At 41.7% G+C, this 23,045-nt stretch overlaps 2 protein-coding genes across 7 annotated transcripts in view; both read left to right on the top strand.

The window, feature by feature from the left end:
- chd5 (chromodomain helicase DNA binding protein 5) overlaps positions 1–11,939 on the top strand; it is a 43,475-nt gene extending 31,536 nt beyond the window's left edge. For 2 of the 4 annotated variants that reach the window (XM_084033206.1, XM_084033205.1), the window contains exons 24-36: positions 213–346; positions 1,284–1,428; positions 3,123–3,282; positions 3,384–3,463; positions 3,645–3,840; positions 3,916–4,005; positions 4,561–4,713; positions 5,574–5,682; positions 5,857–5,989; positions 6,107–6,302; positions 7,047–7,210; positions 7,848–7,974; positions 9,109–11,939. In XM_084033206.1, coding sequence (XP_083889332.1) covers positions 213–346; positions 1,284–1,428; positions 3,123–3,282; positions 3,384–3,463; positions 3,645–3,840; positions 3,916–4,005; positions 4,561–4,713; positions 5,574–5,682; positions 5,857–5,989; positions 6,107–6,302; positions 7,047–7,210; positions 7,848–7,974; positions 9,109–9,236 — 1,815 coding nt within the window. In that variant the 3' untranslated portion in view covers positions 9,237–11,939. Of the gene's footprint in view, positions 1–212; positions 347–1,283; positions 1,429–3,122; positions 3,283–3,383; positions 3,464–3,644; positions 3,841–3,915; positions 4,006–4,560; positions 4,714–5,573; positions 5,683–5,856; positions 5,990–6,106; positions 6,303–7,046; positions 7,211–7,847; positions 7,975–8,886; positions 8,994–9,108 lie in introns of those variants that run through there. The other 2 variants (XM_084033208.1, XM_084033207.1) reach the window with 2 other exon arrangements.
- A 1,928-nt stretch (positions 11,940–13,867) lies between these two features.
- Positions 13,868–23,045, top strand: part of arhgef10la (Rho guanine nucleotide exchange factor (GEF) 10-like a) — a 118,799-nt gene continuing 109,621 nt past the window's right edge. For 2 of the 3 annotated variants that reach the window (XM_084033310.1, XM_084033309.1), the window contains exons 1-2: positions 13,869–14,194; positions 22,046–22,324. In XM_084033310.1, the coding sequence (XP_083889436.1) occupies positions 22,051–22,324 (274 nt within the window). In that variant the 5' untranslated portion in view covers positions 13,869–14,194; positions 22,046–22,050. Of the gene's footprint in view, positions 14,195–22,045; positions 22,325–23,045 lie in introns of all 3 variants that reach the window. The other variant, XM_084033308.1, reaches the window with a different exon arrangement.

Genomic DNA, 23,045 nt, shown 5'->3' with positions numbered 1-23,045 from the left:
TATCCTGATGCGTCTTAAGAGCCTGATTACTGGCAGCATGAGGTGGTGGGGGGGAATTGTGCTAAATAGGGGGACGGTTCAGGATAAGTGGCCACTATTTGGCACCCAGAGAGAAGGCTCTTTCCCTCCCACTCACAGCAATAGCAGAATTAGGATCATCATGTTCACAATATGAAACTCAACGCATCATCTAAATGTCTTCTCATCACAAGGTTCTGGGGTTCAACGCCCGCCAGAGGAAAGCCTTCCTCAACGCCATCATGCGGTGGGGCATGCCCCCTCAGGACGCCTTCAACTCCCATTGGCTGGTTCGAGACCTGAGAGGGAAGAGCGAGCGTGAGTTCAGGTAAAAAGCCCCTCACACCGAAATTCTCTTTTCACTCAGCATCATTTTTTACGTCAAGGACTGCCATCAAGTTAAGAGGTAGCTGTGGGCGATTTGATTCACCCTGCATATTTAATTAGTTAGCCGGGGGCAAAGCTCCGGATCCCTCGTATCAAGTTTGCAAAGGTTGGACTTTCTATTTTCAGGGTTACGAATAGTAATTGTTTGAGTATTGTAAAGTAAAGCAGCTGCAGTGTACTACTTCATGTTCTTACTTACGCAAAATCAGCGTCGCATTCAGGACGAGGAATTTTAATAATTCATCTTTTTAATATGACAATATCTTGATGGATGTTTGAGGACGAAAGCGCATCGTTTTCATAGTTATTTAAATAAACGTTGCCAGCAGTCATAAATTAACAGTTTTAACCTTTTTTTTAATGAATGTTGTTTTAATATCCATATGCATTTACTGATGCATGGATTTATGTGTAAAAATGTCACTTTTTGGTTTTTAAAAATGACAAGAATTATCACGTAAGAAGAAGTGACTTCAGTATGTTTTATCTCCATTTTTAAAGTTTAAAGCATATATTGATGATTATCTGGATGAATCACAATTATTTTTGGGCAGGGTAAATCATGAGATAACATGTTTTTTTCCATATTAATTATGACTCGGTACTACTGCAACTACTCCTGCTACTATTAAAGGTGAATAATATAGTATAACTACTGTAGAATAAACGACTTCTGCCTCTGCCACTAGTGTGTATCAACCATCAAAAAGGTACTGCAAAAGTATGCAAAATGAGAGAGAACCAAAACAAATAGAACATTCCATGTACTTCTGTATGCTTTTACTGGTGGAGTTCAGACTACGGTGTCAGAGCCGGTGAACACGGAGGAATCCCTCTCGTCACATGTGGTGTAAAGCAGGTTTTCGTCTCCCCATCAGGGCCTACGTGTCTCTGTTCATGAGGCATCTCTGTGAGCCGGGGGCCGACGGGGCCGAGACCTTCGCTGATGGAGTCCCACGTGAGGGATTGTCTCGTCAGCATGTCCTCACCAGGATCGGCGTCATGTCGCTCGTCAGGAAAAAGGTACCCGAACCGAATCCTCAACACGTTAGACGTAAAGAGGAAGGTTTCAGACGTCACACAAGCCACATGTGTTGATGTTTCGTTAGCTTCGTTTGCTATGTAGCTAACGGGAGCGCTAACGAAGTTTGTGTGTAAAGTTTTCGTCTGGCTTCACTGTCAAAAACTTTAGAAATGTCTTGTAAAGACTTCAGTAATGGGGAAATTGGTTGCTAGGAAACAATTGTAGTGTTGGTCCAATCAAAAGCAGTCGACTGTGTGAACAGGAAGTCACTGCAGCATCACAAAGCATCAAAAGAAGCTAACTTGACCTTTTTAGGCGGCTAAATGTATTAAACCTACTTGACAATCCGACTGTTGGCGACTACTTGACAATCCGATGTTTGGAATTATTGTGTATATGTGTTATATGTAAAATCTTCCCAGTGTAGTAGTTTTCACTCTTTAATTTACTCTTCAGGTTGTATATGAAGTTAGCGAGCCATTGTTAGCATTGCAGGTTTCTTCAGTTAGCTACAGTTACTGGTTGTATATCTCTTTATAAGGACTATTTATTGTGTTGCTGTTAATTGTTTAATGTTTATTGTATTTTTATTTGTATTTTAATTGTATTAACATAAGTTTGTGTCTGCCTGCTCGGGGATGCAGATGGAAAGCTAGTTTGCTAAATCTGGTACAAACGTCTCTTCTTTTTGGTATTGTATATATTTTGAATAAATACAAATTACATTTACATAATAACTAGGTTAAGGGTGAACTTAGAGGTACGATAATTAGACACATTGTTGGTTTGTAAACGTAGCATTCAAACTTCACCTCCTCTGAATCAGATGAATCAATCAATATTTTCTGATTGTTTCGCAGCGGTTTTGCTCTAAAACACAAATGAACACACCCACACCTCCTCACAAACTGCAGGGAAAGGTGCTGGATTTTGAAAGAAAGCAGCTGAAGGCATGCTTGATCCCGTTGCGGCCTGTCTGCTCTCTCTGTGTATTGTGTCAGCCTTGTGAGCTCTGTGAGCCTCAGACAAAGCAACGGGGTTCGACCTGGGAATGAGGTCAGGTTGCACACTGCTTATTGGCGGTTGACTACACCTCCACATGGGGTCCAAAACGTTCTTTGCTGCCCTGAACACAGTCTCTGCAGATACAGACACCACCACACACTCTAGTAGGTCATCAGTGACGATTACAGGGGATATTAGTCTTTATATTGTTTAGGAAATTGTTGCATATTATACCTCTAAGAAGAGTTGTTTCATCTGGATACAGACAAATTAAAAACTTCCACTTTTAAATGGACCTCATCCTCATTCCTTATTTGAAGAAAGTGAACTAGATTCAGTTTTATTCCAGCTTAACCCTTTTAGTACTATAATTATGACGGGCCACCTATTACTTTTTGTCTACTACTTTTACTTTTTTTTTTTTTGCAATAAATGTGTCACAAAATGTCCTTTTTGCAAATTACTTTGCTCCTTTTTTCAGGAGAAATATAACTTTAAAAATCTGGCATGTATTTGTCATTATTATATGTTATAAATGCTTACAGTGTATAATAACATAACAAGTTAAAAAAAAGAACGTATTCAAATTTTCATCACGTTTCTCTCTATAAACAATTGTAAATGTACATGATACATTTTTGAGATTACAAATGGAAATTTTACCAATCTTTTTTTGTTTTTTTTGCAGGTGCAGGAGTTTGAGCATGTGAACGGGAAGCTGAGTTCACCAGATCTGATTCCCATCGGCCTGGAGCTGAAGAAACTGACCGAGAGCCTATCGTCGGATCCCAACACCCCGGTACCAGCCAGTCCAGTGGTAACGCAGCCCGGCACGCCCGTCCCACCAGGTCAGAAAAAAGCCTCGCTGCTGATTATCTGACTGTAAGGTGTCAGTTCATTGTATAGAAAAAAAAAGTTTGAGTTGTTGTTGGGTTTTTTTGGACTGCAGAGAAGACGGAGTGTCTCTCGGGCGCCGCCGAAGACAAGGAGACCACAGAGCAAGACAGCAAGAAGCTGTCAGAGCAGGAAGTGAGTCCTTTTTTTGTTCCATCACTGTCATCCTGTTCCCTCCTTTTATTGTCTTATCCTTTCATCACACTCTCACCACACGCGTCTCATCTCGGACCCCTTCTTTCTAACTGCCCTCTCTCCGACTTTCCCCCCTTTTGCTCCTCCCGTTGCCATGTCTGTTTATTCCCCCCCTCGGCAGGCTTCCAGTGCCGACTCGGCATCTGCACCTGAGAAGGCTGCTGACAGTGAGGAGAGCAAGGCCGGCTCAGAGGAGAAACCCGGAGACGAGAGGGACCGAACCGAGTCGCCCTCCGCTAAGACCGAGCCATCTGCCAACGCCAAGGAGTCGGCTTTGAAGCAGGCCGAGCTCTCGTCCAGTCAAACCTCGCCCAAAAGTGAGCGGTGCATGATAATGATGATGTGATTCAAGGTTGTACCTTGTTTAATTTTTTATCCTTTGTTATCCACAGCGGAGCACTGCAAAGAAACAGAGAAGTCCTCAGAAAAAGGTGATACTGAATCTCCTCCGGCGAAAAACGAAGACAAGGAAAGTAAGCCAGGTATACAAGTTACAAGTCCTAAAAAATAAATACACAGTGTATTTGTTGATAACGCAAAAGGAATCCTGTGTTAGGCCTTTCCAGACCTGAGGATACATTTCAAGTATAGAAAACTAAAAATAGGATTGATTTTCTTCATGAAACTTTCCTTTATCTCATAGAACACACTTTAAATTTAACATGTTCAGTATTTTCTAATCTTAAACCTGTAAGATTTAAAATATTTATCCTGAAAAACAAAATATACTAACTACAAATATATATTATCGACAAAATGGACTACAATGTAAAAACCTTTCCCTCAGAGAACTTTTGTCTCTACATCCATTCATTCAAATTTCAGTCTCAAAAGAATGAGACTTTTGTTTTTGTTGCTTTGTTGTTTTTGTAACACATTCAACTGAAAAGTTGCAAAGACGGTGTGAAATTCTGCATTAAACATTTATTAAATGCTTTGACGTTTCATGTGGTAAGAATGTTATTCATCACAGCGTCTGATGATTTTTTTAACAATAAAAAACGTATCTAATGATGATTTTCATGTCGTTCACGTAGCCGTTGCAGACGACCTGAAGAGCGAAGACGCACTTGAGGGTCGGCTGAACGGAGACAAAGACGCTCTGGACGAGATGGACGAGAGCAGGAAGGAGGACAAGAACGGATACAAAGCCAAGTTCATGTTTAATATCGCTGATGGAGGTTTCACGGGTGAGAAAGAGTCTGACTCAGGGACAAAAACGACCACGATTACGGCCACTGTAGGGAAAAAAACGAGCCGAGAGAGTGGGGGTATTCAGAGAGAAAAAGTGGCAAATTTACGAGTTTATTAAGATGCTAACAACCAGCATTTATGCTAGCTAACTTCCCATGAATGTTGCATTTATTTTTCTAATGAATCCAACGTGTGACAACGCCTCGTTAAGGTCCTTAGGGTGATGACGTTGATGCTTATTGTTGCTTTTATTTATATGAGGACAAACTGTCATCTTATGGGTGTTTGATCGGGATGGTTGGGCTAAGATGCTAGCGGTAGCTTTCACTTGTTGTCATAGCAACAGCGAACATCTGGTGTAACCTGGAACCAAGCAACTTGTTTATATCGATTTGTATTTATAAAGTTGCAAATTTTCCATTTTTTTTCCTCTGAAAAAATGGCTCCATTTTTGTGTTTTTGTTTTTTTACGCCGTCATACAAAAACACTAATATAAAATATATTATTACACGCTACCGACTCACTTTCCATAATGCGATTGTGCTGATTTTACTGGGGAAATAAATGTTTTCTGTCTCACAGCTGGAAACCCCTCCAGTTCATAATAAAACTGTTTTGAAACTGTCACACGCTCACAAAGTCACTCACAAAGTTAATTGAACTTCAGTTCCCAGCCCGGCGTCTCCTCTGGTGCTCGTAATAGAAGGAGGAGACTCTGGGACAGCTTGGTTTTCTCATGAATCGTGTTCGTTAATGTGCTCCTGCGTCTCTTTTTGTGTGTGTGTGCTGGAAAACATCTTGAAAGTTGCTTTTTTTTCATTTATATTGTTGTAAAATCTGTTTTGTCGCCGGCAGAGCTGCACACCCTTTGGCAAACCGAGGAGCGAGCGGCGCTGTCTTCTGGAAAGATGTACGACATCTGGCACCGTCGCCATGACTACTGGCTTTTAGCTGGCATCGTAACGTATCCTTTCCCCAGATGTAGAGAGAGGCTCAGCATCTGGAAAAGCAATGTAATTACTTATGACCTGGAGGATTCAGTCAAAAAGACTCATATTTACAACTTGCGAGGAGCGATCGTACTTTTTTTTTATTTGAACAATTTTTACGATTTTTCTTGACCTTGAATCCATCGCAGACACGGCTACGCTCGCTGGCAGGACATCCAGAACGACCCGCGGTACGCCATCCTGAACGAGCCCTTCAAGACGGAGATACACAAGGGCAACTACCTGGAGATGAAGAACAAGTTCCTGGCCCGCCGCTTTAAGGTCTTCATAATAATTAAAAATAACTACTGGAGGCTGAAATAATTCAAGGATTAAAGGATTTGTTATATCTAAATGCAAATTGAAGCACTGTCTCTCACATTCCCTCCCTCCCTGCAGCTGTTGGAGCAGGCTCTGGTGATCGAGGAGCAGTTGAGGCGGGCGGCGTACCTGAACATGACCCAGGACCCGAGTCACCCGGCCATGGCGCTCAACACTCGCTTCGCTGAGGTGGAATGTCTAGCCGAGTCCCACCAGCACCTGTCCAAAGAGTCGCTGGCCGGGAACAAGCCTGCCAACGCCGTGCTGCACAAAGGTCTGCGCTCCGCTTTCAAAATAAAAATCGCAACAGTCAGAATTGTGTGAATTTTTATGCCCTCAACCTGCCAAAAAGGCTGGAGCACCGGGGGGAAAACGTAATCCTGCACGAAAATGACATTCACAGGGCAACAAAAACTGACTGGTATTAATTTTTCACAAGACATCTGTCAGCCCAGCGGTCATCTGTGAGGGTAAAACCGGGGCCGTGCATGAAACATAAATGGAGGCATGTGTTTCTCTGTTTTAATCCCCTACAATCCTACTTTTTTGGTCATTAAATCATTGAAGTTGTAAAACCTGCTTGTGCAAAAAGACAATTTCAATCCATTTCTAATGCAAATCCACTTGATTTTCTATGATTATGTTTCTTTATTTGAATTTTTTTTCATCGTAACGTAGTTGACTTGCCTCACTCTTTATTATTTCAAGTGACAGACTCTTATTTTGTAGTAATTCTTAAAAGCAACATGATTTAATGGGAACTATCTATCCAGACAGTCAAAGGGAATCACATGAGGATGATTCAACACCATTGATACAGATTGACTCACTGTCAAAAAACGTATTTCCAGCTATTAGAAGTAGACGAAAGTGTGGAAAACGTTGCGTTCTGTGACCCTGATTGATTTATCTGTTAGTGAAACATTTGATGGCATTTAGTTCATTTCAAGCTCTGGATCACACATTTAATAATTGTGTGTGTGTGTGTGTGTGTGTGTGTGTTTCCGTGCTCCTGCAGTGCTGAACCAGCTGGAGGAGCTCCTGAGTGACATGAAGGCCGATGTGACCCGGCTGCCCAACATGCTGTCCCGGATCCCGCCGGTGTCGGCCCGGCTGCAGATGTCCGAGAGGAGCATCCTGAGCCGCCTCACCAGCAGGGGGAGCGAGCCTCCGCCGCAGCAGGTGAGACGGGGGGTCAACGGGGTCAACGGGGGTCTGATTTCGATTTCGATGTCTGATTTGAATGAAGAGTAAAGCTTCCTGACATTTGCTTTTAGGCCACTATCAGATGTTTAATATCTCTCTTCATCGTTTGGACTTGCTGGCGAGGAAACTGTCATTTTAGAAGAAAAAAAAAATCACTTTTGAAGTGTTCTGTAGTCACGACTCGGTGACTACATCATCGCTTTTAAAACCCCGTGGAGACTCCAGCTCCCTATCCCCCTGCGGATGGAGTTTTCCCAGGTGTGATATAAAAGAAAGAAAAGGAAACGTCTCCCTTTAGTTGTTTTCTTTCAGCGCTTCAGTCCCAGAAGATTTCATCGTCTCATTATTTCATCTCTGCTGCACCTGTTCAACCACAGTGTGTTTTATGCACTCTTAACTGTGTGCTTTTTTTTTTTTATTCCGTTGCTATGCCAACTTGTCGTAACCAGGGCAACAGCCTGACTTTTTTTCCCCTTTTGTGTTTTTTATTTGCCTACTTTCCGACTGTGTGAAAGAAATCCTGCTGGATTGTTCAGTGGACGCCGATCAGAATCCCTCGTTTTATTTATTATTTTATGATTTTATATAATGTGGGTTTTTTTTTCTGTCTCAGCCGTTCAGCCAGGGCGGGTTCGGCTGCTCCCAGATGTACAGCAGTGGCTTCGGTGGAGGGTTCAGGGGCCCGGGTGGGCAGCCCATGGTCAACTACAGCCAGATGCCTCTGGGACCCTACGTCAGCGGTAAGCACCCACACTTACAGTAGGAATCATGGGTGACGTGACAACAGGTTGGTGGAATTTAAAATACACTTTTCTGCTGAAATTAAGTCCTGATATCAATCGAGACATATTTTTTTTTTGTAACATTAAAGAAGACCTTTTCCCATAAATGGCACACCTGCATTTATATAGAGCTTTTCTAGTCTTTTCGACCCCCGTTCACACACTGATGATGGACCTGCCCATTAGTCTCTAACTAAGGCGAGGTCTTCAGGCCGACGACCCCCCGAGTCCTATGGTGACACAGTGGAGGGACCCCTTAATACATATCTTATTAAACCGGTCAATAATAACATGTAGTGCAGTCTATAGTGCCATGTTTAACAGTATAATGCAATACAATGCTATTAAAATAATAACTGTTGACAGACTCATGTATTTATAAAACATATTGTAATTCTATATCGGCATTTCTACATCACAAATGTCACATTAACGCAACAATTAACATTTATATTTGCTTGTTAGATGTTGTATTCATGTTAAATGTGTATTTTTGGACATATTTTAAACTTTGGAAGTCAAAAAGTGTGGGATCAAATCATTTCGGGGACCCCCTGCTGTAACGCTGCAGACCCCCTAGGGGTCCCGGACCCCCATGTTGAAGATCTTTGACCTAAGCCGTTCACACGCCAACGCCACGTCCTGTTTGGGGTTCAGTATCTCCCCCAAGGAAGGGAATCAGACCGCCTGATATTCCTCGACCTCACTCATCTCGCCATCGTTCGATTTTTGGAAGGACGAGTGGCTCCGCCTCCAAGCCCCCCCCCTCCCCCCCTCGTTGTTGTGAAGTGCAATGATTCAGTAGTCATAACTGAGTAATAATTTCCATCCCTTTGTTTTTTCTTTTCCAAACTGTCCTATCTATCACAGCTTACAGACCGACGTCCTTATTCGACTTTCAGCTATCTCACTTACCTTAGTTGCACACACAATGAGGGTTTGCAGACATTTTGGGTATGCTCACTTTCAGTTTTTGTTTTTTATATAAAAAAAAAAAATCACTGAATAAAAAACATTGTCTACGATTTTCACTATGATGAGTTATTTATAATGAACCACTGACATATATTTAAAATCTCTGTCCTCCTCCAGTGTCCTCTAACGGCCCTCCGCCTCCCACAAGCCATCTGGACAAGAAGTCACTTGACTCCTTGAGAGACGTGGCCACGCCCGACCTCAAATCAGGCAAACCTAGTGATGTCATCTGCATTGAGGACTAGACCGGCTCTGTAAAAAAAGAAAACTGACCCGAGGTCAGGAAACTTTCCCAGGGATGGAATATGTCACACACACATCCTCCTCTTTAAGTCCCGCCTCCCTCCCGACTTCAACTCTACCAAGTCGAGCTCTCTTAAAGGCGATTCCCTTTTTTTGATCAATGCAGATGTATCTATCTTAACAATTGCACTTTTCATCTTTGGAGGATCCTATAGAAGGTATTTCACTAGATATTTGCTTTTGTTAACTTGGCTGGAGAGCGAGGAGGGGAGGGGGGATGAGTGAAGCAGCTTTTGTGAAAGAGGATTTTTCTTTTTCAGCCTCGAAGACGAAACTCAAGTCGGCATGACGATGAGTTCCTGATTGCTCTTGATTTGGGGCTCATTTTAATCAGTTTTTTTTTTTTTCATTCTGCGTTTGCTTTTGTTCATCTGCCTCCTCGCTGTACACTGTGACTCACTGGAGCTGATTCCCCTGTGAAGAGGAAAGGACGCCTTCAGGCATAGTTTGAAACGACATCGTTTTTTTTGTTTGTTTTTTTCTGAGGGCCAATATTGTTACTTTTAAAAAATGTGTTTTGTTTCATTCATGTAAACCTAGTGGATGAAATATTGAAAGCAAAAAAAAAAAAAAAAAAAACTATTATCATGTATGCAGTAGCTTGGACACACTCTCTGTCTGAATCCTCTAAAGACTGCCACCCGCTGGTCATTTGGGAGAAAAATTATCTCCACAAAAAAACCCTGCAGGCTACACTTGACTGCGGCGGGCAGTAAATCTGCAAAGGGTTTGGCTTCTTGTACTGTACATACTCAGAGACTGCTGTTTATTTTACCTCACATAGGACTAACATGTACACACACACACACACACACACACACGTGGATGAAATCAGAAGCCCGGCTCGGCATCGTGAAGGTCGAGCAGAGGAAGGAGAAGCTGCTGCGGGAAGTGGCAGAAATGGTTTTTAATGAGAAGTATTTCTGTGTACGGTACAATATTTGTGATTCTTCTTATATTTTAATGTTAGTAGTGGCTGTAGAGCTTAACCCTGGAGGGGGGGGGTCACGACGACCAGTGGGACTGCACTATAAACAGGAACTCATCATGGTCTACATCCACATACAGGGCTCTAATGTTCAGAGTGGAGACAGCCCCCCTCCCCCACCCATCCCAGGGATTTCCCCACTCCCCCCCTCTCATTGATAGAACTGAATAAGAAGGTCTGTTCATGGCGCAATGTCACTTTAAGTCTAGTGTGTGTCGCTTTTTGTTTGCTTCTCTTTACGTTGAAGTAAAAAAGAACAAAAAAAAAATCAGATGTATTTAGTCACGTGGTGCCATTAAAGAAGATGGAAGAAGAAGACGACCTCGTGGGGATTTGACCTTGGATCTCTGTTGCTTCTAGAAAGGACCAACGTTGCACAGCATCGACTCTTTTTAGATAAATGTGGTTCCTGTCTGGGTTCTCCTGAGACCGGAACGTGTCACAGCTACATATCTCCTCCATCACCGACGATTACAGTCCACTACGTTAAAAAACGGTATTTTATAAATTCAAAGCTTACTCTTTCCTTTTTTCTATGAAGGCATTGCTCGAATGTTTGGACTCAAAAGTGTAGAAATTGTTGTTTTTTCCTCCAAAGATCAGTGGCGTTACCCGTCTGTATTATTATATTATAGCCATGGACGGCACTTATTTGACTTTGTTGGGAATCTAATCTGAAGAGTGTTGTACAGATTGGTGAGTGTATTTTCTTACTCATCTTTTTGCAACTTCAACATGGACGTCCTGAGGTGCTCTCTCTTTCTCTCTCTCTCTCACTGTCTTTCTATGTCTCTCTCTCTCTCTCTCTCTCTCTCTCTCTCTCTCTCTTTTCTCCAATTTAGATTGTATTTCTGCAAATCCTCCCCAGTTTCTCTCCCATCAATCTTCTCAAGTCAACATGCTTTAACTTCCAACATTACCAGACTTTTTTGTTTTTTTAAAGCAACACAAATCTTGAATTGCATCTGTTCATGTTTGGGCTCTTCTTTGTGTTTATCAGTGCTGTTTCCATTACTTGACCACGACATGTATTAGGTTGCTTGACAGATAGAACCTCAGAAACATGTAAATACTTGAAAGATTTTGGGTTGTTTTTTTTGTTCAGAGACCATCTCATACAGATTTACGTATCAAACTTGGAAAAAAAAGCAAAAGAAGATGAATGTCTGCTGGGTGGTGTTGCCGTAGAACTGCAGAGTGCACCTGTATGTGCTCGTTAATCAAATAAATCATGTCCTTTTTGCCCTCTGGAGCGACGACAAAAACACAGTACTCCAATGAAATGCAATCAAAACTGAAGTCAGTATGAATGTAATGTCTGTTAGTATAAAAAAGGCTTCAGTCTAATATTATAAATATGTTAACAATGTATGTACATGCTTATTAACATGGCTTCAAAAGCTACCAAAAGACCCTGATTTAAAAAAAAGGCACCTTTTGTTGCAGCGAATGCACAGCATGTGAAGCGTTTGACGTGACGGTTCACTTTTGAGGGGGGGAGGGGCGATAGCGTATCTAGCATTTACAGACAATGAGCTCCGAGCAGTGTTCCGATATTTGTGCTGTATAGCAAAATTGAATGAAAAAAAAAGTGAATTGTCATCTTTTTATTTGTATTCTGTGTATTTGTTCAATGTGTTTTAATAAATCTTCTGGACAACAGTGGCGTTGTGTGCTCGTCGCCGGTCTGCAGACGGATTTGCAGCGTCACAATCTGCATGAGGCAGCACGCTGTAAATGTGATTAGAAGTCAGAATTAGACTCTGTGATGTCATTATAAAGAGGAGCAAATCACAGAGTATCGCAAACTGAAGACAAACAAATATTATTATTATGTCAACACAACAAATCTTTAAGTATTTTTTAATATATTTAATTTATTTGTGTTTTATCTAACTGCCTTTGTTTTGTGTTTTAGGCAGAATTCAGTTTCATTGGATTATAAAAAGGCAACAATTGAACAATAAAATAAATCGTACTTTGGCTAATGTTTAGCCCAAAGTAATAAAATAGATTTTTTTGGGAGTGAGGGAATAATTTCCCTACTTTAATTGCTTTTTTAAAAAATAAATCTATAGGTATTTTATTAAATTGTATTGTAAAGGCACAGTGCACAGATTCTTAGCTGTACCAGAGTTAGCTATAAAATAATGTAATCTGTAATCCGGATATGGAGAATATCTCTCTGTTAAGAAAATTAAAACACATTTAATGTATTGTGTTTGATCTAACTGCCTTTGTTTTGTGTTTTGGGCAGAATTCAGTTAAATTTGATTATAAAAAGGCAGCAATTGAATCATGAAATAAATCATACTTTGGCTAATGTTAAGCCCAAATTAATAAAATATTTTTTTTTGGAGTGGGGGAATAATTTCTCTAATTGAATTGCTTTTTTTTTTTTTAAATCTATATGTATTTTATTAAATGTTATTGTAAACGGTCAGTGCACTGACTCTTAGCTATAAAATAATGCTATCTGTAGTCCCTGGACAGGAAACGAAGAATAACATCTCTGTTAAATTAAAACATATATTTCATTTATTGTGTTTTATCTTCCTGTCTTTGTTTTGTGTTTTGGGCACAATTCAGTTAAATTGGATTATACAAAGGCAACAATTGAATGATGTCATAAATCGTACTTTGGCTAATGTTTAGCCCAAAGTAATAAAATTGTTTTTTGGGAGTGGGGAATAATTTCTCCACTTTTAAAAAAATCGATATGTATTTATTAATTGTATTGAACAGGGACAGTGCACGGATTCTCAGCTGTATAAATGAATGAAATCTTTATCCCCTGGGCAGGAAACAGAGAATAACATCTCTGTTATGCTAATTAAAACATCAGCAACAGCACAAGAGAAACCACAACATTTCACAAATTAAGACAACTTTTGAATCAGTAAAACTATAAACATTATTAATGTATCGGCTCTTTCCCAGACTGATTAAACCACACAGGAAAACATAGTTTACATTAAATCCAGAGTTGTACTCCATGTTCTCAGTATTCTGATTTATTTCCTGAACAACAGGATGTAGAATATGTACTATATAATATAATAAGGTGTATATGTTAAAGAGTAAAAACATTTTCATTACAGCCAGTGTTTATATTTATGTCTTATGTGAATTAATTATTATTATTTCACATGAGCAAAAGATTCATTAAGCTGTTCCCTTCCCATTTCCTTTCTTTTCCTTTGGTGTCGATGACCAGAAATCAGTTCCCGCCTCCTCTATTCAAATCCCAGCCAATAACAGCAGACTCCACACAGCTGACTCCAGAACAGTGAGAGCAGGCGAGCTTCAAATCCCACACGGAAGTGCTCTGCGACAGCATTGCCCCCTAATTCCTCTTTGTCCGGCCCCCGTGTTCTCACCGACTCTCCCGATTGGTGCAAACACTGCCCCCTCCCCCCCAAAGCTTCTCATTGGCTGCACGCTTGACTTCCTCCCTCCAACCATTCGCTGCTCGTGTCTGAGAGCCCCTCGGCCGGCTTTGTGCTGCTGTCTGGGCGGCAGCAAGGGGGTCTGGAGAGAGTGGGAGGAGGGAGAGGAAACCAAAGAAAGGACAGAGACTGGAGGGGCTGAGAGGACCCATCTAAAAAAGACAAGAAGGGACGGCGAAGGGGGGAGATAGAGGGAGTTACACTCGCAGAGAGAGAGAAGGGGGAGGGAGCAAAGAGGGTTACCTCATCCAGAGCTGCTGGTGCACACGGTGCAGGGGAGAAGTTGTGGGAAAGTAAACAGCACCGGAGAGAATTCCCCTTCGCAGGAGACCGTGAAGATGAAGGTACCGGACCCCGGCTGCGTGGTAACCACCGAGTCTATGGGAGGTTACCGGGATTAAAGGGGTCACCGAGGGGAACGCCTGGGGGGGAGGGAGGACACACTACGACTGAAGACAAGGAGGTGAGATAGATTTGTTGTCCTCTAAACACTTTCTCCTCCCCTTCCCTCCCTTCTTTCTCCTCTCCTCACTCTCAGCACTGTTAGCATGCTGCAGCTTTGTCCAAAGGGGGGGGCGCTGATGGAGTGGTGGTGGTGGTGGTGGCTCTCCCTCCGTCCGACAGCTTTTAGGAGCAGCTGAGAGAACGTGGAGGAGGAGAGGATGAGTAGCACACCATCACGGACAATTAAACCCTGAAGCATGGCATCGGAGGGAGAGGGGGAGAGAGGGAGAGAGGGAGAGAGGGAGCCGGCGGAGGCTACAGAGGCCTTGTTATGATAGCAGCATGTTCCTGAGACAAGGCACCGGGAAAATAAAGGATGAGTGAGAAGAGAGGGGGGCATACCGGACATACACCTCTGGCTCACAGCTCTCTCCCACAGACCCGGGGCTATAAAAAGACCCCCACCACCACCACCCTTTGGCCCGGGCCGAGGCCTTAACCGCTCCAGCTTGACGGTTGCTTCCCGGAGTACAATAGCCCCTCCCGGGATGGATTTCACGCTGCCTCTATACTCTGAGAATAGAGGAGGGGAGACAGGGAGGAGAGGGGTGAGGGGATGGACCTCTGACCAAGTCATTTGCATTTTCAGCGAGGCCACTGTTTCTGCCTCCTTTTGCCGGATGTCCAAGATGTCCCCCCCCCCCCCCCCCCCCCCATTGAAACTCCATGGACTCACTGTATCGGATTTTTTTCTCCTTAGCCACACTTCCAACAGACATTAACAACCCATGCATGCCTGAAGCTATGCCACAAAGATTTCCCCATCAATGGGAACCCCTTTCCACCATGTTTTTTGGTCACCCATGACAACTTGCCTGACATGTAAACATGCGAGGGCCGAGGCGCTCAAACACACAATCGAGTCATTTGATAGCGGCGACAGGGACACGCCTGACGAATGCTTTTTAAAATGACTGCATCCCCCTTTAGGGGATGTGAGACAAGTAACCAACAGGAGGAAGTCTGGGATGTATGGAGGTGAAAGGGCATCTGCAGCACCCGAAACATGACTCTCTGTTATCAGGAGTCCAAAACAAACCGGTTTGAATAATAATTGCCCCCTAATAGCTTGAGCTAACAGGTGTGGTCGGCCAATATGCAAAGCATCGTTCAATACTTCCTGAATAATGACTCAACACTAGGTTTCCTAGGTGATACACAAAAGGCGTCACCTGACTTGTGGGAACACAAGAAGTTTTGCTCACTGCAGCTGCCAAAACACTAAACTATTAAACTTTTAGATCTACATAAGTGCAGTTCAAGTATCTGTTGTTGTTCCGATGCAGTGATGCTGTTGTCTAAGAGCTGGATTTGGCTGAATTTGGAGGAGAGATGGGATCATCCTGGGGAAATAGATTCATGGTTTAAAGTTGGTGGTCTTAATAATAATGATGATAAAGAAAGGCAGTGGGAGTCAGGTGTTAGCCTTAGCTTCATACAGGATCATCACAAACTTAAATCAGTACTTCAAAAAGGGACCAAAAGGTAAAAACTTTACACCACACTTTGAAAATCCATTAATGTAAAAAGGTAAAGTAAAGACTGTTTTTCCGGTCGCCCCTTCATGTAAAGAAACAGAGAAACATCCTCTGACTTCACGTGTCACCGGGGGGATGATGACTACGTCTGTGAAAACAGTTTAATTACAGTTTTCTTCTGTGGCTCTGAAGGGAGAAGCTGAGTCAAGTCAGAGAATCTCTTGAAATAACCGTGATGACATGTCGGCTCGTTCGGGTTGGAACCTGAACGCGACAGGGCGGAGAGAGGTTAACTGTTTGTTGCATCGATGGCAGGGGTTGTTTTATTTCGGCCTATTTTTGTTGACATTTGGGCAAAATTGCACCACGTTAGCTGTCGGCAGTGCCACATGTCCACGGATGTACAGGCGACTGGATCACTTTGACTCCTGAACGAAACTTGAAAAACTTCCGCAGTTCTTCCTATGATGTCCTAAATGATGGAAGTGTGTTGTGTTTGATAAGCGAATCAAAGCCGTAGCTTCCTTTATCTTCTGGAAGTTAACCTCCGGTTATCTCGGCCTTTGTTTGCAGTGATTCCTCGTCTTTTGTTCGTCCCCTAACATTACGTAAAAGCTATCCTACTGTATACAGGTGCGAAGGACAGAGATGTCTACCTCAGATAAAAGAGATGAGTTGGAAAAAGTGAGGTGACTAACGAGACACCAATCAAAACGTCCCTGCAGTCCTTTGAGTAACTCATGACTTCATTTAAGTTCTACTGGCTGTCAGGAGGAGGCTAAAGCTCTTATTAAACCATAAGTTTGTGTAACAGCCTTCACCCGGGGACGGATTCTCAGCATTGATGCAATAAGATGAGGTACCTTAATAAAGAGTAAAATACTGTATGAAAAATAATGGAGTTGTGCAACGGTGTAGCTGGACATAAAGGTAGGTGGGAGAAGGGATGTGACTGAGTGAGATTGGTTTTTTGAGAGCGCTGCAGGGAAGTCATATTTTTAAGGCCAACCTCGGAAGTTAGTTAGTTGGTTTCTTACGACAAAAGGCCAGCAGGATTTCTCTGATTTTTGGACTATTGAAGAAAATAAGCTCTGTTGCAGACAAATGTTTAGGAAACTAATCTTCACAAATTAACACCACTTCGATGATTTTGGTTTGAGGGTGAACACGGTCACGAGGCTGTAAAGGTGGACTAGTCTCATTTAGCCGCTTGTTAGCAACACGAAAAAGCTACAAAATCACAAAATGGGTATCCACTGACATATTTTTATATCGCAGAACTAAATGTTAAAATCTCTTTAAGAGTGTGTTAACCACAGGCCTTAAAAAAAACTATTAATTTCGAGACGAGAGAACCAGAAGTGCAAAAATGACAGCTCATTTCTCGGTTTTGGGACTCATTTCTGCAGGACGACAAGCCAGTCAAGCCTCTGCAGACACTCAGGGTTCATTACAGATCTTTAAAGTGTAACTTGACCTCCAGGACGAAGCATCCACCCAATGCATAATTTATTAAAAAAAAAAAGATGCAAAATAGATGAAGAGAGAGATGAAACCACGTCCCATCCTGTAGGACAGAAGCCTTGATGCATTGTCAACAAATAATAATAATAATAATACATTTTATTTATAGCCTTTCAGAGCCCTCAAGGACACCGTACAGTGAATACAAAACAATCAATAAAATACCAAAAAACAATAAGTTAGAATAGTAATTAGTAATAAAATAAGACAATTAGGCAAAAAGGTCACTGAATTTGATGAATGTCCTGTTTAATGAGAACTAGAACTAAAGAGGGCTAACGAAGTAAACGACCCGAACCCGCCACCGAAACGACAGGAACGCAAACCCCCGAGCACATCCGTCTCCGAAGCAGCCGTCTGCTGCCTCCTAGCGCTGGTTAGCTAACCATTAGCGAACCACCGCTACGATAGGCTACCAGTCTCTGCAACTAGCGTGACGTTAGCATGAAAACGCGTTTGAGTTAGAAGCTAACGTTAGCAAGCTAACTAGCAAGCTGCTAAATGAGAAAAATGAAACAACTTAAGCTCATCTCCACACTCTCTCACAGCGTAGGAAAACAAATCGCTCATTAACACTGATTCAGAAGTGCTGATGAATTTCAGACGCCGTGGGAGACGAGGAGGGCGCGTTAACGTAGATTATTGGTGAGAAATACACTAAACATTAACACCTGCACTGATATGGTCATATAATTTAGTTTATAGCTTACTTTCTAAACATGTTTAGTTCCTCTTTAACCTTCCATATGCTGAGAAATTGAGTGCAAATGTTATTCAGAGACACATATTTACTTTTCTCACTAAACGAAAGCATCCCAGATACAGGACACATACATTCTTATCTGTTTTCAGTGTTTGTACATGACTGCACACACACCAGTGTGCTATTGTGAACGAATGCCAGATGGGAGGTGGAGGTCACTCCGACTGCGTCCTTGACTAATGTGACACCATCAGCACATCGCTGCTGCTGCTGTTGTGGACTGACACTACTGTGCAGCAGGAGGAGGCACCTGAAGGCCACACTGGCTCCCGGGTGAATAATACGTCCCTGAATGTCCCTCAACACATGATGGCAAAACCTGTATCGCAGATACGTGATAACCTTTTATTCAGTTTGTGTGTTTTTACAACTCCACATGGCACAAAGTCTCAGGTGTCACAATTACCCAGGGGAAATTAATGAATGCATAACATTTGTTTGGCACTATATATTTGCAAAATATTCCAACTATATGGGAGACCCTGTATATAATGCAACAGACATCGCCTTCTGTGTTCTTCTGCAAAATCTTCAGAATGTCAACACAAATCTGCCTCCCTCTCCGATTGCGATGCCTTTTGACGGCCAAAGAAAATATATAGTCCGTCTGTTCTCCAGGAACTGTTTCGGCCGAGTCACATCGGCGTCTCTTGAGTTGGCGTTGGGGGGAAGCTGATGGACGAAGCGGCGCCGCGGGCCGGATCGTCTCTGCCTGGCACCGTTTGTTGTCGTCAACGGTTTCGCCGGTCTCTCATTGTCTTTGTTGTGGGCCATTGGTGTTTAAGGAAAAAGGCCTTAAGTTAGCGGCGTTCTCTGTGTGACTTTCTGTTAGACTTTCCCAGTGCTGTTTATTCAGTCGTCACCAGCTGCTGCTCTCTGCCTTTGTCTATTGATGTACCCGCCTGCCTCTGACCAGATAGTTGGCCAAACATTCTGTAAATGACTAGCTAGAACTAAATATGACTGAAAGGGGAACTCTTGTTTTTTCTTCTCTCTGTTGTGAACCCCTGTAATTTTTTTTTTTTTTACTTTTTATTTCTTTAAAAACAGTAGAGCATTCCCTTACATTGGACATGAAAAAAATACATAAAAAATACAAAAATAAATAACAAAAATAAAATAAAAAAGATGAACGAAGATTAAGAAAAAAACTCCAAAAAACACATTTATAAAAAGTAAGTAAATAATAGAAATAAAAATAAATACTGATATTAAATATAAAATAGAGTAAATGACAATAAGTGCTTAAGTGCTTAGTTATATACATGTAAATAAAAGTGATACAACTAGACAAACAACTAATAATTAAAACGAAGCAACAAAATATAACAAAACAAAAAGTAGAATTCATTATAATTTCATTATTTAAAGCAGATTGCATTTACAACGAGACATAGAAACAACACTTGACCTTTACAACCATAACGTACACTGCATACGAGTGACCTTGCAAACCACCAAAGTACACAAACGTCCCTTTTCCTGTGTTTCTATACACCGCTTCACTCGTTAGCACAGTTTGGGACACAGAGTTTCTCATGTTTTCTATGTAGGTCAGGGACAGGGTGTGTGGAGGAGTTGGTTTCATCTCCATTCTGTGATGTGTCTTACCCCCCCTCAAGAATGGCTTTCACCCAGCTCCACCACCCCGGGGTGCTCTTTATTCCTCCCAGCTGTGAGTGTGTTTGATGGCCTTGTCCAAACGCCTTCACCTCAAACAGAGTTGCTGAGGGTACCTGTCATTTGGATTCAGACGAAGATTACTTTTGAAAAACTTTTTCATTTTTTTGTCTCTGCGTTTTCAAACTTTTATTCGAGGCAGCAGCTGTTGATTTTAATAATGTGAAACCATCAATTTTATAAAGCAGTGTTTCCCGCTTTTACAAAAATGACAAACCACTGTGACTCAATTCATAATCTTTAAATTGTGAAGATGAGGGATTTTTTTCTGCCTCTTCCGCATATTATCCTGAATAAGTAAATCAGCCATTTCAAAGATAATTGATAAATCAATTATTAATATAATAATCATTATCATTGATAATTGAAAACATATACACAAGTTTTTCTCATTGGTAAAACAAACAGAATATATGCTAGCCTTTCTTTTTAGATCCAGTGTTATAAAAAGGCTACGATTCAGTCGCCCTCGTGTGGCTCAAACGTGTACTGCACATACAAATGTTAACTAAAAGCCTGGGCTTGGTTGGTGACCTTTGGTGATCTCTTGGGAACGACTGATATGAAGTAAAGCTTTCATACGTGGAGGCACAATAACTTTTAATAAAAATCTCACACTGATGGTTTCTATATCATCCATTCAACCAGATGCTCTTCTTGACAAAGTCCTCCTTTAGTTCCCCCCCCACATGTTATACAAGCCATACCATAAAAATGCACAACCACTGCCCAAATGACCCGCGAGCGGTGACGAATGTAGAAACAATGCGGTCCGAGGGCCGAGAAGAAGTTTTTCCCTCTCCACAAAGGAGTGACTGTTGATTTGACCGATGCGTGGGCCGACTGGTGGCCGTCCTCGTTAACACTCGCACCATTGATTTCTAATGGAGAGCATAATCTTTGTGGCGATTTAAAGACTTTCATTTAAAGGTAATTTAAAGACTCATAATGTGAGCATGACGGCCCCTTGTATCCAGGTAGAACAACGAGTGCTGACAGTGAATTTTACAGCTGGCCCGTGTTCAGCCATGTGCGCACCAATGCTGTCATTTCCCCAAAGGAGGCCAACAAACTGCCCCCCCCCCCCCCCCCCCCCCCAGGGCTGAGAAGGCTCCAGCATTGGGAGCATCGAGATGCAAAGCAGATGCTGGGTTCACCGAGCGACACACTAACACGCAGAGAAACAAAGTGCGTCATCGGAAATCCCCCCTTTTGTGTCGCAATGAAACATTACAATTTAATACCTTTTCGGGGATACTGTATTGTTTTTTCATAATTTTTTAATTTTCCTGTCAAATCTGTTTTCAGTGATGACAAGATAAAATCCTCCCACTTGGATAAGTGAGGTCACGTGTTCGTTCTCGTCAGCGGGTGTTCGGATACCTTAATTAATCTGCCACTAAGCCTCATCAGACACTTTGATTTAACTAACAGTCACTTGAACCGCCATATGTCACTTTGTAGCACTCGGATTACACTCTGTTTGTCTCTCTCTCTCTGTGCACCTGAAATGTGCTGTAGATTAATTTTATTTCATTTATTTTATCAGATAATTTGAAAACGTTTTTTTTACTCACTGCAAGAAAACACTTCTGGCTGATTTTTTAAATCCTAAATGTGTATTTTGTGGTTGTTGTTGTTAAGCAGCTTTGCCGTGTTTATAAAGAGCAGAGAACATTCCAATCCTTCAGTCCATTTACCTTTGCCTTCAGCCACATAACTCCTATTATGTGAAGGGTGGGAGTTAAAGCAACACAAATAACACACTCAATAACTCCCAAATTCATATTAAGTGCAGGTTATTATCAGATGCAGACTGGTAGCAACAAGATTGCAATCTATATCCCCCCTTGTGCTTTTGATTTGTAGAGCAATATTTTAAAAACCAGAACGAAAGAATCAAAGGAAATTATTCAGTGTCTTATATCATTGGAGATTAAGTGTTATCTTTCTGTCATTCAAAGCCCTTTTAGTAGCAATATTGAAGAATCATATTTCAAGTTTTTTTTGAGGACTGCATGAGCTCATTTCGTCAAAACACTGCACGCAATTCATAAAAGCACACACACATTTTTTTTTGCAAAATTAAACACTTTATTCATTTATATAATATGATAACACGCAGTTCAACCACTCTTGATTCTCTTTGAAGCAGTTACATGCTGCTGCGTTCAGCCTGAAACACTTTTTTTTACATTTCTGATTTTCTCACGATGAAGTCTGGATTTGATTCTTCAGATCAAACTATGGCCTTTTTAAAGTGCCCACATCTTGATTGATGAGTCGTCAATCAAGCAATTGAGTGTTTGATCAGATGGTTTTTGGAATAAACCATTTATGGTTGGATTTTTGTCTCCTTTTTCAGAGATTATGTCGACTGCGATGTCTCAACAGCAACCGCCGAAGGAGGACGAAGAGGAGGACGATGAGGAGCAAGGGGAGATGTTTTCATTTGAGGACAGTGGGGACGAGGACAAACCTCGGGAGGACAGTAAAGGCATCACCTCTGACTCCGTTAGTTCTGTCCAGTTGACGAAAAAGGGGGACGGCGAGACATTGGGAGGTGTATCGCAAACGGGCGCTTCGCCTCCTGCTGGACGGGAGGATAACCTCACCAAGGACGTAGCGCCGATTTCTACTGCAGGTAATTCTAGAAATCATTCATAAAATAGACATCTGGGTCAGCCGTCCAGAAAAATATAAAGTTTGGTGGTTACTTGAAAAACATGAATTTCTTATGTGGGATTTAAATTTAATATTTAAAAAAAAAAAAACTATTACCTACAAAATGTATTAATTTGTCACGTCTATTAATGCGAGCATTGGTTGTTATATTTGTATTATATTGGTGGTGGTGGTTATGACCACCACCACCAATATAATATAGAAATATAATATATTTCTATATAAATCAAATATATTTATACATATCTATGATTTAGGTGCAGTAATTTATTGTGGAACGAGCTGTACCAACACTGTTTTGTTTTACGAAGATATGGGGAAGATATGTTTCACTTTATTTTTTCTGATTCGTCAAGAGGAAGGTCCTGGAAAATATTAATGAACATCGGAATTAAGAAAATGTCATGTTAAAGTAAAATAAAATGGCGTCAGCTAATAAAAAATTTGCACCGCGCTGTTATCTATTTTAAAATGATTAGTTTTCCACTCGTAATTACGATTTCCAAGTCGGCAACTCGTATTTACCATCATTCTGATACCACTTGAAGGCAGCGTATGATTTAAGGGGGGCGTTCATGCGTCGGCAATCCCTATTCAGCGAAATTCCGACACCACGTGAAGGCAGCATCAGTAAAGTGGGGTAGAGGAGACAACTGGCAGGTAACGTTAACGCTAACGTC

The sequence above is a fragment of the Eutrigla gurnardus genome (genome assembly GCF_963514095.1).
Source record: "Eutrigla gurnardus genome assembly, chromosome: 2".
NCBI classification, from domain to species: Eukaryota; Metazoa; Chordata; class Actinopteri; order Perciformes; family Triglidae; genus Eutrigla; species Eutrigla gurnardus.
Note: the sequence above shows the minus strand (reverse complement) of the source record. Positions and strands in the feature narration are given on the sequence as shown.